Genomic DNA, 16,568 nt, shown 5'->3' with positions numbered 1-16,568 from the left:
ACTGGATCAGTCCTTTCATTTCATTAAGAAATCGTGATGGACAGTTTTTTTTTTTAGAATATCGGGAGTTGCTATTAGACGAAAAGAAGTTTTATAATTTTTTTAGAATGAGTGTATCCAGCTTCGAATGTTTATTGAAGTCCTTAGAACCACACATACGAAAAAACTATACTAATATGAGGAATCCAGTGGAACCAGTAGAAATGCTGGGAATCACTTTAAGGTAACTATATAAATATATTTAAGTAATAAAAATATAACAGTTTTTTTGGTTTGTTTAATTAGTAATCAACTCACAAATAATCAGCAATTGTCATAATTTTAAATTTAGACATTATTTAAGAGAGTAATCAACTCACAAATAATCAGCAATTGTCATAATTTTAAATTTAGACATTATTTAAGAGAGATATCATCCAGTAATTACAAATTAGAAAAATCGTATTCAGTTTCTTCACTTGCTTGAGATGTTTCTGGAGATGTAATTGAATTATTAAAATCAGAAATGTATGTACTTTGAAAATTTGCTGTTTGATACCCATATGGTGGTTGGTGAGACGTTGATGGGCCACTCACATATGATGATGTTTGTCCATACCGCATTTCATCTATAATTTGTATAACTTTACTTTGGAAACGGAGAGTTTCTCGGTCGGAAAATTCTTGAATAGATGGCAATATAGCTCTGAAAAAGGACATATGGCGATTTTCCGGCTCCTTGAGAAGTTTTAGTCCTTCTCTTTCAAACTCATCCATTTGCATTGCCCTTTTGCGCGCGACTGGAACATAGCGCGGAGTGTTGTCTGTGGTAATGTCATCATTTGTAGACGTAGATTCATTGTTGATTTCTCTAGGCGAGTCTAAGCTAGATTCGGTGGCATTTTGTTCCACTTTTCTCAAAAAAAGGAGTTGATTGTATAAATGATACTTCTTCAGTTTCGTAGCGCCCGAGCCCGATTTTGATGCTTCTTTTAATTTTTTTGAATATCTGAAGTAATTATCTTTTACACTTCTCCATTTTTTTATTAAATCATTACCTGCAAAACCAATAGTAAACATGATTTAATAATTTATACATAGTGAATTTCTCGATAAAATTTAATGACATATTCAGATATCGTTAACAAACACTATGTGACCGACTCTGGAATCGTGAAAATATAACAGCTGTTACATACAAAAAGCAATACCTACTGAATCAAAATGTATGCAACAGCTGCTATTTTTTTCGCGATTCCAGAATTAATTGGTTACATAGAGAAAGTTATTTGCTATCGATGTCTGAATATGTCAGTATTTTTTTTCGGGTATCTATCTATCTCATAAATGCATATTATAATAATTATTTTCTTTTCAGATACCTAGGAAGTGGAAATTCAATAACTGATTTACATTTCAAATTCAAACGGGGAAAATCTACTATTGCATATATAATACAAAGAGTTTGTCGTGCTATATGGACCAATCTTCTTCGAGACAACATCCCTGAACTGACAACTGAAAGTTTCCAAACAATAGCGAGGGGTTTTGATGTAAAGGCAAATTTTCCTCAATGTGTTGGTGCCATCGACGGCAAACATATCCGCGTGTGTAATCCTGCAAATAGTGGCTCACTTTTTTTTAATTATAAAGCCTTTTTTTCGATTGTGTTGCTAGCTATTGTGGATTCAAATTACAAATTCGTATTTGTCGACATCGGTGCATACGGAAAAGAATGCGATTCAACCATATTACAAAATTCTAAACTGTACGAGCTAATGATTAACAACAACTTACCACTACCTCAACCCCAGCCACTCTCTGGTAGCAATATACCAACCCCGTATGTATTTGTGGGTGACGAAGCTTTTGGACTGAGCAAACATATTATGCGTCCATATGGCGGTCAAAATCTCGACTTACAACAAAAGGTTTTCAATTACCGTCTAAGCAGAGCCAGAAGATATGTCGAATGCGCTTTTGGGATTATGGCTAACAAATGGCGCATTTTTCACAGACCGATAGACGTGTCCTATGACTTCGCTACTGACATTATAAAAGCATGTTGTGTATTACACAATTTTGTCGCTGATCGAGATGGTTTTAGACAAAGAGATAAATTTGCTATAAGTGTTGATGAATTTCTCCCAATACAACCCGTACATGAAGAACAGACAGCACCGAATGTCATAAGACAGCAATATGCGACCTATTTTATGACTAGAGGAACTCTGCCTTGGCAGCTAAATAAGGTATAATTGTATTATGAGGGTTTTCAAGATTTTCTTGCACCGCCAATTCCGCGATCAGTAAAAAAATAATATTTTATACCTACTCAGCGTAGTCTAGGTTAGTTTTGAGCTAAGTAATAAAATAGTACTCACGCTAATCTAAATTCCCTAAGTTTTAAAATTTTAGAGTGTCGAGATATTAATTTTGTACTGATCGCGGAATTGGCGGTGCAAGAAAATCTTGAAAGCCCTCTTAAATAAAAAAAACATAAATATCTGTACTGTGAACTCACCAACTTTATTTTTTCGTTCAGCTGTGAAATTCTCGTAATCAGGAAATAAAACTTTTGATATGTCTTCCCAGGCTTTTGTTTTTAAATTTTTATTTTTAAAATCTACGTTTGACTTGTCCCATATAATTTCCCTTTCCTGTATCAATGTAATCAAGTAATCTATGTCAATTTCTTCAATGGTATTCATTTTACCCTGCAAATAAAACTAATTACCCTGCAAATAAAACTAAATACAAAAACGTAAACGTAAAACGAAATGAGCTTCCGTGTATCCTCTCTGTCAACGCACAAGCAACTGAGCGCTGACGCTCCGACGTCGCACGAGTACACCCCCTCCCGCTTCGTCTCGGGGGCTGCTGTCCGTCATGTGTGCGTTGCGACGACGCAGCGCGCCGTGTGAACACCTTGGTTATTTGTATGTAAAACAACGCAGTGGTAGCGCTGCGTCGACGCAACGCTGACGCAACGCGCCGTGTGGACTGGCTCTCACTCTGCGAGTCTTTATCTATACCCATGCAAAAAATCACATCAATCCGTTGCGACGTGATTGAAGGACAAACAAACACACTTTCGCATTTATAATAAAGGTACTGATTAATCTTCAATTATTATCTATCGTCATTAAATAAAAAGCATGTATAATTAACTACATTTAATGACTATTTACAACTCACTAACAACACATTACAGAGCATATGGATCATTTTCATCAAATACATGGAATTTTGTGTAAGTTGGTTTTGAAGTGAAATCTTTCTTCCCATCTTGCCAGCCTCTAGGAGGAGCTTTATTGTAGTCGAAACTCGATTGTAATTTTCCATATATTTCAGCCTCCTTGTCTACATCTTCACGGTACCTTTCTTTGGCAACTTTTTTGCCTGTGACTGGATCAGTTATGTCTCCAAATGGATACACAACCTCTTTGACTTCATGTGTGATTAATTTTTGTATTAGAACTATATCACCTGTTTTACATTTCATGTCAGGATCATGACAATAATAGAAGTCGTCTTTTCTGAAATACTGAATGAAAAACTATTGTTTATTAAACTTGACTATTTACATCTTCATTAAAATCCTAGATCCTAAAACTGTTAAATGTACTGTAAATACTAACCATGAGTAAATTTTCATCCAATTCTAACCTCTTTACACGTATTTTTGTAGCATTTTGTTTTACGGTTGGAACACATTGACCTAATAACAGAAACTTTTTGGCTGCGTCTGTTATATGACGAGTCATTATTTTTATTATGAATTTATAAAAAATTGATTTCGTAAACTAGCCGCAGAAACACAAATCTTTATTTATAAAATATTGAGATTTGCATTTGTGATTTGATTTAAGAAAAGAAAATTGATGTCATGATGATTGACCGTTGACACTGACGTTTATTTATCCAGTGTTGCCACTGTTAAGTAATCAAATATAATATAGTAACGAGATCTTGATCATGATAAAAAGTCGATCGAGCTGTCCCATAGTCTTCTTTTTCTTTACTTACAATAAAGAAGGCTGTGGCTGTCCTAATACTCCTAATGACTTCTGTATGTCCTATTCTCGAAATGAAGTTAGTATAGCGCTCTCTCTGTATCATTTGTATGGGTATGGGTACGTAACAGAGAAAGCGCTAGTGGCTATAGGTACTAACTTATCCGCGGAATAAAGTTAGTATGGCGCTCTCACTGTTTTTGTACTGATTAGGTAGAGAGAGCCCTACATTAACTTCATTCCGTGGAAGTTACGACTTTGAATGCCGAGCATACTGCATAAGCGAGAGCAAGAGGTTGGACCAGTGACATTTTCAGTGTTTTTCACCGTAGTGTTGCAGGTTTCTAAAAACGGTAAATATTCACATTTCATGCATTTCACTTCGACTTCTACCCTTTGTTGCACAGGCTCGAAAGGTTTTTATTATTCTCGTGAACAAAGGTAACTCAAGGCTTTATGTAAATAATTTTGAATATTCTTATAAGCTAGGCAAGTATTGGAACAGCAAGTCAATTTTTACTTAACTGACGTAAAAACTCAAATTACCTAACTATTTGCTTCTCGCAGAAACACGTAAGCGACGCTCTAACTATAGCGTGCACATATTTTAAAGTAGGTGGGTATCCGGCAAGAAATATTGTACATCGACCTGTAGAAGAGATAGCAGTTTCGTAGAGCGTTGTCTCTGTCGTTGAGACTGTAATACGACACATAGGTATGAGTGACAGAGACAACGCTCTACGCAGCCGAAATGTCTTTCTAAAGGTCTATGTACAATATTTCTAGCCGGCTACTGTAGTTTATATCCGGACTTCAGAGTAGGGACCCAACTACATACATAACAATGGTACTACCACCAACCATTAAAAGATATGGCACTGTGATAACGCGCGTCGCATTAGCATTTTTTACATTATTAACTAAGCGATTTTTTAACCTTTCAAAATAGCTTAAGAAACTAATAGGTACTAGCTACTTATTGCACAGGTGTCACAAAACCAGTAAAACCCACTATAACTTCAATATTTATTTCAAATGAAAATTATGAATAAAAAATTATGTTACTCATAAGTGTATACCTTTACATTTTCGGAAACTTAACATTTTACAACCACCTACCTTTTTATACAATCACCCTTGAATATAAAAATGTCTTACCCACCCAAATCACCTAGAAACAAAAACTAAATCCACACAGACCAAGTCGCTGGCACACCTATAGTTCGCGACAGGTCGACATGGCTCAGGATATGAGGGAAGTCGTGGGGGGCGCCACCTGCACACCCACACTGTCATATAGGGGTGAGACATACTTGCTAAATTCCAATAACCTTCCAATCCAGGGCTTCCAAGTAAGAGTACGTAAAAATACCAGGGTCTAAAACCAGGTTTTAAAATACTTTTAAAGTATTTGGCAGTAAAGCTCGAAGTAATTTTATAGTATAGGAAATTTATCCGTGTTATAAAATAAAATAAAAATCTTTTTTATTCAAATAAACTTTTACAAGTACTTTCGAATAGTCAGATGCATCTACCACTGGTTCGGAATGCCTTTCCTACCGAGAAGAACCAGCAAGAAACTCGGCGGTTGCTCTTTTCAAATATTTGATATAGTTACAAGATTATGCCATGTATAAAAAAGTATTTGCAGTCTTGTGCGTTGCTGGAACGAGCTGCAGGTCAAATCCAGGCTCTTTTATCATATAGGTAATCTTTTATCATACATATAAAGAGCACAATTCTATTTGTGAAAAGACTTTTTTAAAAAGAAGTTCAAAGTATTTTTATTGCATAGAAAATCGGACCGTGTTTTCATATGTATTAGGTGCACAATCCTATTTGTGAAGAAAGACTTGCAAGTTCGAAGCCCCGGCCGTTCTCATAACCCTTACTTTTGGCTTTGCCGTAGTCAGGTACAAAATACGTTGAAGGTCGAAATCTTTTTATGACATATGAAATCGATCCGTGTCGTCATACATATAAAGTTCACATTCCTATTTGTGGAAAATACTTGCAAAAATACTTGCATAGAAATTCGGTCCGTGTTTTTATATGTATAAGGAGCACAATCCTATTTGTGAAGAATTACTTGCAAGTAAATTCCACCCGCACCAGGGCGCCCTACTTCCAAGCAAAGCCCTGGTTTTAAAACCTGGTAGCGTAAATACGTCTCATCCCTACAGTGTCATAGTTTGTGTTGCACAAGTCCGTATGGATCGCGTTTATCGATTCAATCGAACAATCAATCGACAATTAAAATAGCTTTCGCAATTCGCATCAAGTATTTGTAGCGATGTTAGCATAAGTTCATTTGATTTATTTTAAAAATAATTTTACTCTCATTTTGTTGCTTGCCAAAAATTATCGATATCGGTTACTCTGTATGTGATGTCATATCACTAGAAAATTGCCATCTCGACCTGTCGCAAACAACAGTTAGTGAGACATATGTTAAAGTTGGTAGATTTATTGTAGGAAAGTACCACAAAATTATGTGTAGACCATACCCTGATAAGCTCTCCTTTCTTTGGCTAAAAGTAATTCAATATTCATCACTTTTTTCTAAATAATCACATTCAGCTTTCTTTAGTCAGACTCAAGCGCAAAAATCTATGACTTTCTTTGGGGGCATGGACAGCGCCATCTATGAGGATTTTGAGGAACACACCCTGTAAAGTTCCTCTTTGCTTCATCTATCATTGCCAGTGTTAGCATTGATACTTTTTATCGCATTTTATATCAACAAACACAGTTTTACCTTTCCCGTCTTTTACATAATTTAAATATTCAGATTCAGGCAGGAACTAACTTTGTAATAGGTTTGACTAATGTTACCAAGGCAGCAATGGACGACACCGCACCTAATGCACCAACAGCACTAGGACTCAATTTAGTAAATCCTAATGCGGTCAAAGGAATGAAAAGGTCACAGGAATTCTTGAGAGTATCTATGAAGACATCTTTATGACAATTAACAATTGTGTACATGTGCTTCAAGCTGGCATTTAAGTCAAAATTTTTAACTGAACCACCCAATAACTGTGATGGCTTAAGCAAAACAGATCTATTTAATTCCAAAATGTGTAGTATTTCATAAAAATCTCTAGCTAAGTTGGCAATTATGGATAACAACCAGAATCTATTTGCTGTTTTGTTCCAATTGTCTGAATCTGTTTTGAGGAAGCCACTTTTTGTCAGCCACACTATGTGGTCAGCATACAAATAAAGTGCATGAGCTAGCTTGCTCACAGTCAATGATATCCTTAATACTGGGTCTTCTATGTTCATTGTGTTCAGAGCCATATAAACAATGTCTATGCATCTACCCAACCGTAGAACTGAAAAACAAAATATTATTAAGGTTAATTGAACTGTTTGTTTGAAAATTGAAGTTCCCGAAAAACTTAAAAAATGGAAAGGTTTCGTCTTTTTAGGATTCCGTACCTCAAAAGGAAAAAGGAACCCTTATAGGATCACTTTGTTGTCTTGTCTGTTTGTCTGTCTGTCAAGAAAACCTTATAGGGTACTTCCCGTTAACCTAGACTTATGAAATTTGGTAGGTAGGTCTTAGAGCACAAGAAAAGGAAAAAAATCACATACATCACAAAAAAAATAAAACATGTTCATGAAAAAATTAATTTACTAAATCACATAATATGAGCAAATGGTGCAGTCTGTGGTGGTGATGGTGCAGACTGCATCGTCACTTACTACCAGGTGAGATTGCAGTCAAGGGCTATCTTTTATCTAAATAAAAAAAAACAATAAAGCATTGTGTAACCATACAACTGCTATACATTTGATATTAAGGAGGTACTTAAAAGTATGTAATTTTATAACTTACCTTTTCGAAAGGAGCTCAAAGCATTTTCCAAGCTTTTGATTCTATCTATTGAGTACTTATTTACATTTCTAGATTCAAGTTGATGCCATATTAACCTACTGGTGTACTGGCATAATCTGGAATTTAAACATTCATTTGTTATCATAACATAAAGTTCTATTACTTACTTAACGAATAATTACTTATTTGAAAATATTATCAAATTAAATGATTCCCATGATTTGAACTGCACCACAGTAGGTTTCAAAAATCATGTGGCAATTTTTTGATTTTCCGAAATAAAAAGTAGCTCTTAAGGTTTTTAACTTTATCTGTGCAACAATAGATCCGTTGTGGCGTGATTGAAGAATAAACCATTAAAATGGAGCCATGTTTTTCAAATTTCAGTTACCTACTTGGTTTAGGGCTCACAGAATATGACTTAAAAGTTATATGTGAAAACTGAAATGGAAAACAAGTAATAATAAATACATAGACTGCCAAAATCATAACTCTTCCTTTTGGCTTTGCCGTAGTCAGCTAAAATTATACAGTATAAGATATTATGGGGGTTTTTATATACATAACATTTCCACCAGATGCACTGTATCATACAGTGCATCTGGTAATTATTGAGATTATCAATACAGCATGAGCATGTCAATGTGCTTACCTAATAAGTGTGTAGCTCAATTTTAAAATTGTGCACGGACCCCATTATTTGTGGCCTCAAATAATAATAATAAAAACTTACCTCGCAATTTTATCTCTTCCATTTGACTGATTATTAACTTTTATGATAATATCCATTGTTTGTCTTATCATTAGTTATACTATTTGTAGCACCTTTATCCTTAAATTAAGGTAGGTATAGCCTATAGGTAACTACAGGATTATGCATTACTGTGAAATCCTGGTAAATACAAGGAAAATTTTAAATGTTTAAGGAAAATAATGTAAAAAATATGTGTTTACACCATACCTAATATTAAATTAATTGTATAACTTTACCAAGAAGATAACATTGAACTGTTACGAACTAGTAACTACTCAACATTCACGATAAAAGCAAAAACATTATAAAATAGGCACTTTGATTTAATACGATACGAGCATAATAACAAGTATTTTAGGCACCGATCACACCGATTTTAGGTAAGAGGCACAGAGTACTTTGTAAATATAGTAAGTAAGAGGGTTCCACAGAGTACTTTTAACATATGGAAGGTTCCACTACATTAATATAATACTACTCTATGGTTCCAGTTTCGTGGTTTCCAGTGAGCTTTATATGAGCACAGCAGGAGCACAGGAGCACAGAGTACTTTTTACGTGCTATGAGTGAGCTTTCTAGTTTCGGCTTAGGTTCCAAGTTCCAACTAAAATGTAGCGTTTGTTTGACAAATATAGCCGTACACCATCAAGCACAGATATTTCCTTATTCTGAGACATCAAGCATGTTTGACAAACACCGTCAATCAAATTTGCCAAACACGTAGTTTGTTTGACAAGCACGTAGTTCGGTACCTAATCATTCATCCAAGCGTAGTTCGTTTGACGAACACGTGAAAAACGTCCCCCTAAACGACAGCAGACGATCAAATAATTTGTCAATCACGTGAAATTATACAAACATGCTTGACCGTGTGCGGGGCCTCTAAAGTAAGAATCGGCTAAAACGACCAAATGTACTCTGTAAAAACGACAGTTCTTTTTATATTCAGACTAAGAATCAAGGAGACTTGGCATTAAAGTAATAGTACCTACCTTGTTAGAGCAAGCTAGGTGTATAGAAAAGCTCTGAAGAGTGATAAAGACAAAAACAGTTTTTTGTCTTTCTCATAGTTTAGGTTTTTTTTTTTGGGCACGTTGTAGTTTGTGCCCAACAAACCTCTGTGATAGTAATTTATTGCGAATTTTATTTTATTTTTCTGTTTTAAATTTAGTATTGAACGCAAATTATTAAACATAACCTTTTATACGTAGTTAAGTATGATTTCTTTTGTTGTTTTGTCCCTTTCGGCCATAGATTATCTACTTATTACTAGAGACTTTCGGGTATACGCGTCTGACAAGTCTCTTGATTCTTAGTCTGAGTTTTATGTATAGTGTTTGGCTTGCAGCCAATCAGATCGAACGATAACTAAGTGCTCCCAAGAGTTGGCAACTGCGATACGAAAACACCCGTCCACATGCTTTGCTGTTTGTCGCAAGCGTCTGGTAACACCATTAGATTCACTACATATACATATCATCTGGCAACTCTACTGACACTAGATTTTCCAAATCTATGGCGTTCCAATTTGTCATTGTGTCCAACACAGATCTGACTTCATAGATAATCTCTATGGATAATATACTATCAAAAATTCAGCCATAGAGTAGGTACTTTTTACATAAGGATTCAGCATTCAGCAGCACCATTCAGCAGCCATTTTGAAGACCAACTAAACGTTTTCAAGCTCGGCTTATTTTCATTGTTACGGTAAAGACAACCTGAATTAATTTTTTTGGTGGAGGTGCTGTGATTTAGGATACTTAGTGGTTTTGGTCCTTAATTATTTAGTTGTGGTAAGACTTAAAAACTAATCGTGCAGTGCGCTTAATTTCTGGAACAAGACGACATTTTGAAGTGACGTGTAATTTGGTGTAATGTTGTGCATTTCAGATAGTGGTTCATCGTACTGAGCTTTCATGATTGGATTACCGCGTAGCGATAGAGATCGTATAACGGTGAAAATTCGTAACATGAAGAGGAGTTCGTCCAGGGACAGTATGCCGCGATCGAAAAGAACGCGTAGTAGTATCGGTCGGTATGACGACAGCTCCGACGAGCGCGTCACGCCGGACCGGGTGCGCCGGCGGGTGCGGTCGCCCAGCCCTCGCGGTCGGTACGTGTCGCCTCACCGTGAGGATTACGTGCGCTCTCGAGAGGTGAGAGAAGAATCAGTGCGGCCTTATTACAAGGTGTTGTGCGTCAGTGCCCTCCACCCCAAGGCCTCCGACGATATCATCAAAGATACCTTGTACCGTGAATACAAAAAGTTCGGCGATTTTAGCATCAAGATTTCCCACGAGTTGGACGAGCGCGTAGCGTATGTATGTTTCCGTAGCGTAGAGGATGCGAGGGATGCAAAACATGCCAAGCCGAGGATTATTCTGTATGATAAAGTGGCCATTGTCGATCCCGTGTATGAGCCGGTTAGATCGGAGTACAGGAGCAGACCAAGGAGTATAACCCCACCTGATTATGAACGCCCGTACTCTTACGCGTGGTCTCCGGTTCCTGAAAGGCGCAGACCGCCACCTGACGAGCGAGCTTACGGTATGCCCCCGGCTGTTCCACCACACCATCGGGATTTTCGTCCTCCTATGCACGATGGCTATCCAATGGCGGGACCTCACGGACCGCCGATGCATCACCGGCCCCCCATGCATCATCCCCCTCATCCTCACTACATGCCCCGGCCCTACATGCCACGTCCGCACCATCCACCTTTTGAGAAAATGGAGAGCAAAAAGGATAAATTTCCTAATTATTTGCATCATGTTCAGCCTGAAGATGATCCTTTGGCTACACGAACACTGTTCGCGGGGAATTTGGAAATTAACATATCTGATGAAGAATTGCGCCGAATTTTTGGCCGCTATGGCATAGTGGAAGATATTGATATTAAACGACCGCCCCCAGGTACTGGAAATGCTTTTGCATTTGTACGTTATCAAACTTTAGACATGGCACATCGTGCCAAGGTGGAGCTGTCTGGACAATATATTGGTAAATTCCAGTGTAAAATTGGATATGGTAAAGCTACCCCAACAACTCGTGTGTGGGTGGGTGGTCTGGGTCCATGGACATCAGTTGCACAACTGGAAAGAGAGTTTGATAGGTTTGGTGCTATAAAGAAAATTGAATATGCCAAAGGAGAACCACATGCTTACATTTTGTATGATTCAATAGATGCAGCTCAGGCTGCTGTAAAGGAAATGAGAGGGTTCCCCTTAGGAGGGCCTGATAGACGGCTGCGCATTGATTTTGCTGATGTTGGACCTGGAGGTCCATTCAGGCCAAAAACATTTGCTCCACCCTTGGGCGAAGAGGGGCGATCGGCGGAGGGATACGAAGGCTACGAAGGTGGTACCTGGGATGAAGGATATGGGTATAGTGGTGGATACAGGGGCAGAGGTGGGCACCGAGGCCGTGGTCGTGGAATGTATCGAGGCGTGTATCACGGCACTGGCGACTATCGAGATGAGGAGTGGAGGAGGCCGCCAGAAGCAGAGTATGACGGGCAAGTCCGCCGATCAGGATCACGCGAACCAGGAGTCGACAGGTCTCGCTCACGATCCCCACGGCGCCGCTCCCCCGACAGCGATTCCGACGGTTCTCCTCGCAGAGGCGGTGGAATGCTCATATCTGCTCGAACATTACCAGAAGTAGTTCGCAAAGCCACCACAATGTGGAATGGTGCACTGATATTGAAGAATTCCCTATTTCCCACAAAATTCCATCTAACAGATGGTGACTCTGAGATTATTGACAGTTTGATGAAAGATGAGGAAGGAAAAAATCAGTTGAGGATCACTCAAAGACTTCGTTTGGATCAGCCTAAACTAGATGACGTACAGAAGCGCATAGCGACATCCAGTTCTCATGCTATTTTCTTGGGTGTGGCTGGCTCTACCGCCTCCATCACAAATGAGGACAGCAGTATTCAGACAAGACCTATGAGAAATTTAGTGTCCTATTTAAAACAGAAGGAGGCAGCTGGAGTGATATCTCTGCTGAACAAAGAGACGGAAGCCACTGGGGTGCTGTATTCCTTCCCTCCGTGTGAATTTTCCACCGAGCTGCTAAAGAGGACTTGTCATAATCTGACTGAAGAGAGTCTTAAGGAAGATCACTTGGTCATAGTTGTAGTGCGTGGAGGTTCCGCTTAGCTATATGAGACTAGTAATTTAGACCAGCTGTGTTAGCATAAGATTTTATTAAATTCAGAATGTTAGGAAAGCTTTTTTATGTATTTATATAACTATTGTGACGTGTAGTGTTTTGTGAGGTGTATGTATACCTGTTCATCTTTAGTTCTTGTGGAGATTCACTGATACTTCATCATTGTGTGAGTGCTGTGTATGCCTCAGTTTAGTGTAAAGCAATCATTGTATTGCATTTGGGAAGTTATTTAAATTAGTTTTGCTAGAATACATGCAGATATTCACAATGTGTACTTTATGATAAAAGTTTAGTGTATACTTTAATCAGTGTAAGTTAGGTGACGTGTAGTGTGTGTGAACACAAATAGAATATTTTATTCCATGTTGTAGTTTTTTTATACCTTGTGAGTTAGTGAGTCAGTGATATTGCAAGTGAAAGATATGTGATGAAAGAGGTGTTTCCAAAAGGTTAAATACATAAAATATAATCTAGACTGTCTGGGCCTAAATATATAGTAAAGAACAATGGTGGAAATTGTTCCTAAAAGTTGTTTAGTGATGTTTAGTGATAGGTAATGATACCTTTAGTGTTTGTGGTTGTGATTAGTGTAAAATGGGGAGTTTTATGATTAGTGCTAAGTGTCTAACCTCTGATAAATTAAGACTGAGTAAGTAAAGTAATACAACAGATTAAATATAATGTACATTGTTTCGATGACATTTGGCACAACTGCTTTTAATCACCTGATATGTGAAGACAGGTTCGATTCCTGGTTTATTCTATTTAACCCAAAAACGCTACAAAATAAAATAGCTCCTGTGAAAGCTATCTCTGTTCTCTTGAACCAAGCTTATTTCTAGTTTTTGTGAGTACCTAAATGACTGCACTGCAGATTCTGCAAGGCAGTCGTTGTTGTAAAGCTGTTTTTAAATTACTTTTGTAAGTTTCATCAACATCTGTTATTTTTTAGGGTTCGTATCTCAAAAGGAAAAACGGAACCCTTATAGGATCACTTTGTTGTCTGTCTGTCAAGAAACCTACAGGGTACTTTCCGGTGACCTAGAATCATGAAATTTGGCAGGTAGGTAGATCTTATAGTTGACATTTGGGGAAAAATCTGAAAACCGTGAATTTAGGGTTAGATCACACAAAAAAAAAAAATTGTGGTCATGAACTAATAATTGTATTTTTAATTTTCTAAGTAAGTTAACTATATCAAGTGTGGTATCATATGAAAGGTCTTCACCTGTGCATTCTAAAACAGATTTTTATTTATTTTTATATATCATAGTTTCTGAATTATCCTGCAAAATGTCGAAAAAATACGACTGTAGGACGGAACCCTCATAGCGCGAGCCTGACTCGCACTTGACCGGTTTTTTTTTTTCATTTAATGCCTGGCTAAAAGGTATTTAGGTAGAATCAAATTTTTAAACTAAGTTATTTCGTCCTGCTGAGGCTGCACTGCACTTATCATCATTGCTGGACAGTTGGTTTGGTGAGTATAAAGTAAGTAGATTTTTAGTATAGGTATATTTAAAAAAAAAATGCCCATAATTAATAATTATCTTGTTTCAATATTTTTTAAAGATTGAGTACCTAGTGATATTTAAAAATAATTTTATATAAGTACTAAGTATCTACAACCTTGTTTATTTGTAATTGATAAACTCTGAAACTACAGAACAGATTTTAATAATTCTTTCACCATTAGAAAGTTAGCTTATCAAGAAGTAATATAGGCTATAACTAATTACACATGTAGGTACCTATGTAACACTTTTAAACTAAGAATTAAGAAATATTTTTAAATTCCTTTTTAGCATAATAACGTTAAAGGTTCTGTCTGTACCTCAAAAGGAAAAACCCTTATAGGATCACTTTGTTGTCTGTCTGTCTGTCTCTCAAGAAACCTACAGGGTACTTCCCGTTGACCTAGAATCGGCAGGTGGGTAGGTCTTGTAGCAGACATATGGGGAAAAATCTGAAATCTGAATTTGTGGTTACATCACACAAAAATTAAATTGTGGTCATGAACTAATAATTAGTGTTTTCAATTTTCAAAGTAAGATAACTTTATCAAGTGGGGTATCATATTATGAAAGGGCTTCACTTGTGCATTCTAAAACAGATTTTTTTTTATGCATCATAGTTTTTTAATTTATCGTGCAAAATGTCGAGAAAATACGAATGTAGTACGAAACCCTCGGTGCGCGGACCTGACTCGCACTTGGCCGGTTTTATTATTATTATTTCTGTAGGCATCAGTTTTATAAAGTGTTAAAAATATGATTATTTACTCAAGATAATTATTTCTATCTTTCAGTTTATTCGGCATGGACTGCAATCAGAGATCATCAATATTATTTTTCCAGTGAAGTGACAGTGATGAGTTGATATTATGTGCAAAGTAAACAAGGAGTGCAATGGTCATAATAAAGTAATTTATTTATATTGAACATTTGTTTTTTTTGTAAAAACCATGCACTGACGAAAATAACAGCTATGAAATATCTAGAAATCATAACGCTCTATGAATTTGCTGCTGAATTCAAAAATATGATGAATCTTATCAAAATAGGCCTCTTCAATTTCCTGTTAGGTACTTTTTAGGAGTCTGAACATATTGTAGGTATAAGTACGCGGCCGAAAGTAATGTACATCGACCTTTAGAAGGAGATACCAAATTTGTAGTCCTGTCTCTGTCGTTCAGACCGACAAAACGTCATATAGGATAGGTATGTTATATTATATATACAGGGTTACAGGAAAATAGGACACGATTCCGTAAAGGGGTTATAGTACAGGACATTATCTATCAAACGACCCCTAAAGTGCTTATGCAAAAGTGTATCGTTTTCGAGTTATTCATTTTTTTATTTTTTTCTTGGTATAGGGGTGTTTGCCTTTTTAATTTTTTTTTATTTCTTGCTAGTACATATCCTTGTTAATAATAAACAGTTATAAAACAAGAAAAATCTTCAAGCATTTTAAAATTACAGCCCAAAAGCTGTACAAGCTTTCGAATTTTAAATTTAATTCTTTTAATAACTTGCAAATTTTCTGTAAAAATGACTATAGCACTTATCCTGCGGATTATTTAAAAAACATCTTCATTTTTTTAGAGATATGAGTGACGGAGACAACGCTCTACAAAGCCGAAATGTCATTCTGAAGGCCGATGTACATTACTTTCTGCCGCGTACTGTACCTCATAATTCCGAAAAGTTAGAGGTACCCGGGATCGAACCCTCGATCTCCCCAATCAGACCTCTCAATTTTTTTATATAAGGATCTGCTGGACTTTACAACTCTTTGATCTAAACCTCATATTAGGTAATATAAAAGTTACCTATTATATTGCCAACAAATTAGACACAGAAGATAAATATCTCTCAAGTGGCTTCAGCGCCGCGGCGGCGGCGTTCTGCAGACGTCGAGGTGGTGTCGCCGCGGGAGAGGCACAGAAACAAGGAGTACCTATAAGTAATAAACCAAGTATTATGGAATTATCACCATTAGAGTCGAGCGTTCGAAACTGCTAACATGTGCACGGCTTGATACTTTTAAAAAATAAGTAGGTACAGCATGCGACAGGTCGAGATGGCAATCGAGGTGGGGACACCCTGCGCTAAGCCGGTGCGGGATAGCACAGGTGACGTGCGGGGCGTCCGCCAGCCTTATACCCCGAATGCCACCTCGATCTGTCGTGTACTATAGATAATGTATAGGTTTGCGCTTGACTGCAATCACACCGAGTAGTAAGTGATGATGCAGCCTAAGGTGGACCATGCCTGCCTAGAAGTTGCCTATT

At 37.1% G+C, this 16,568-nt stretch overlaps 4 protein-coding genes and 1 long non-coding RNA gene across 8 annotated transcripts in view; 3 read left to right on the top strand and 2 right to left on the bottom strand.

Moving 5' to 3' along the window:
* Nucleotides 1-81: 81 nt before the first annotated feature.
* Nucleotides 82-2,575, top strand: LOC117991764 (uncharacterized). The gene is made up of 2 exons (XR_011237898.1): nucleotides 82-223; nucleotides 1,358-2,575. It is a non-coding gene; the product is annotated as an uncharacterized lncRNA (long non-coding RNA).
* A 565-nt stretch (nucleotides 2,576-3,140) lies between these two features.
* On the bottom strand, nucleotides 3,141-3,968 carry mRpS17 (mitochondrial ribosomal protein S17). Its single transcript, XM_034979374.2, has 2 exons — nucleotides 3,621-3,968; nucleotides 3,141-3,526 (listed from the first exon to the last, which is right to left on the bottom strand). Exons 1-2 carry the CDS (start codon nucleotides 3,744-3,746, stop codon nucleotides 3,188-3,190), a joined length of 465 nt encoding a protein of 154 aa, XP_034835265.1. The 5' UTR covers nucleotides 3,747-3,968; the 3' UTR covers nucleotides 3,141-3,187.
* Nucleotides 3,969-5,009: 1,041 nt separating this feature from the next.
* On the bottom strand, nucleotides 5,010-8,984 carry Pex11ab (peroxin 11). 2 transcript variants are annotated; one of them, XM_034979372.2, is made up of 4 exons: nucleotides 8,830-8,984; nucleotides 8,573-8,731; nucleotides 7,840-7,955; nucleotides 5,010-7,333 (listed from the first exon to the last, which is right to left on the bottom strand). In XM_034979372.2, exons 2-4 carry the CDS (start codon nucleotides 8,641-8,643, stop codon nucleotides 6,789-6,791), a joined length of 732 nt encoding a protein of 243 aa, XP_034835263.1. In that variant the 5' UTR covers nucleotides 8,644-8,731; nucleotides 8,830-8,984; the 3' UTR covers nucleotides 5,010-6,788. The 2 variants fall into 2 exon arrangements, with proteins under 2 accessions (XP_034835263.1, XP_069361449.1); XM_069505348.1 differs by having other exon boundaries at nucleotides 8,801-8,975.
* LOC117991765 (protein PRRC1-like) overlaps nucleotides 5,600-16,568 on the top strand; it is a 70,820-nt gene continuing 59,851 nt past the window's right edge. The window contains exon 1 of the mRNA XM_034979369.2: nucleotides 5,600-5,603. The gene's annotated coding sequence lies outside the window, so the exon portion shown is untranslated. The remainder of the gene's footprint in view (nucleotides 5,604-16,568) is intronic.
* On the top strand, nucleotides 10,151-13,135 carry nito (RNA-binding protein spenito). 3 transcript variants are annotated; one of them, XM_034979362.2, is made up of 2 exons: nucleotides 10,151-10,303; nucleotides 10,487-13,135. In XM_034979362.2, exon 2 carries the CDS (start codon nucleotides 10,513-10,515, stop codon nucleotides 12,757-12,759), a length of 2,247 nt encoding a protein of 748 aa, XP_034835253.1. In that variant the 5' UTR covers nucleotides 10,151-10,303; nucleotides 10,487-10,512; the 3' UTR covers nucleotides 12,760-13,135. The 3 variants fall into 3 exon arrangements, with proteins under 3 accessions (XP_034835253.1, XP_034835254.1, XP_069361478.1); XM_034979363.2 differs by having other exon boundaries at nucleotides 10,235-10,389; XM_069505377.1 differs by lacking the exon at nucleotides 10,151-10,303 and adding an exon at nucleotides 10,333-10,386.

This window comes from Maniola hyperantus, chromosome 20 (assembly GCF_902806685.2).
Source record: "Maniola hyperantus chromosome 20, iAphHyp1.2, whole genome shotgun sequence".
Lineage (NCBI taxonomy): Eukaryota > Metazoa > Arthropoda > Insecta > Lepidoptera > Nymphalidae > Maniola > Maniola hyperantus.
The sequence above is the reverse complement of the archived record's forward strand: the minus strand, read 5'-3'. Positions and strand labels throughout refer to the sequence as shown.

Excerpts from the sequence above, each read along its gene's own strand:
- mRpS17 (XM_034979374.2), bottom strand. The coding sequence starts at position 3,746 with ATGACTCGTCATATAACAGACGCAGCCAAAAAGTTTCTGTTATTAGGT. Across the intron at positions 3,527-3,620 it reads TGGATGAAAATTTACTCATG|TATTTCAGAAAAGACGACTT; the intron begins GTTAGTATTTAC and ends TTTTTCATTCAG.
- Pex11ab (XM_034979372.2), bottom strand. The coding sequence starts at position 8,643 with ATGATAAGACAAACAATGGATATTATCATAAAAGTTAATAATCAGTCA. Across the intron at positions 7,956-8,572 it reads GGAAGAGATAAAATTGCGAG|ATTATGCCAGTACACCAGTA; the intron begins GTAAGTTTTTAT and ends TTTAAATTCCAG. Across the intron at positions 7,334-7,839 it reads TTTGAGCTCCTTTCGAAAAG|TTCTACGGTTGGGTAGATGC; the intron begins GTAAGTTATAAA and ends TTTGTTTTTCAG.
- nito (XM_034979362.2), top strand. The coding sequence starts at position 10,513 with ATGATTGGATTACCGCGTAGCGATAGAGATCGTATAACGGTGAAAATT.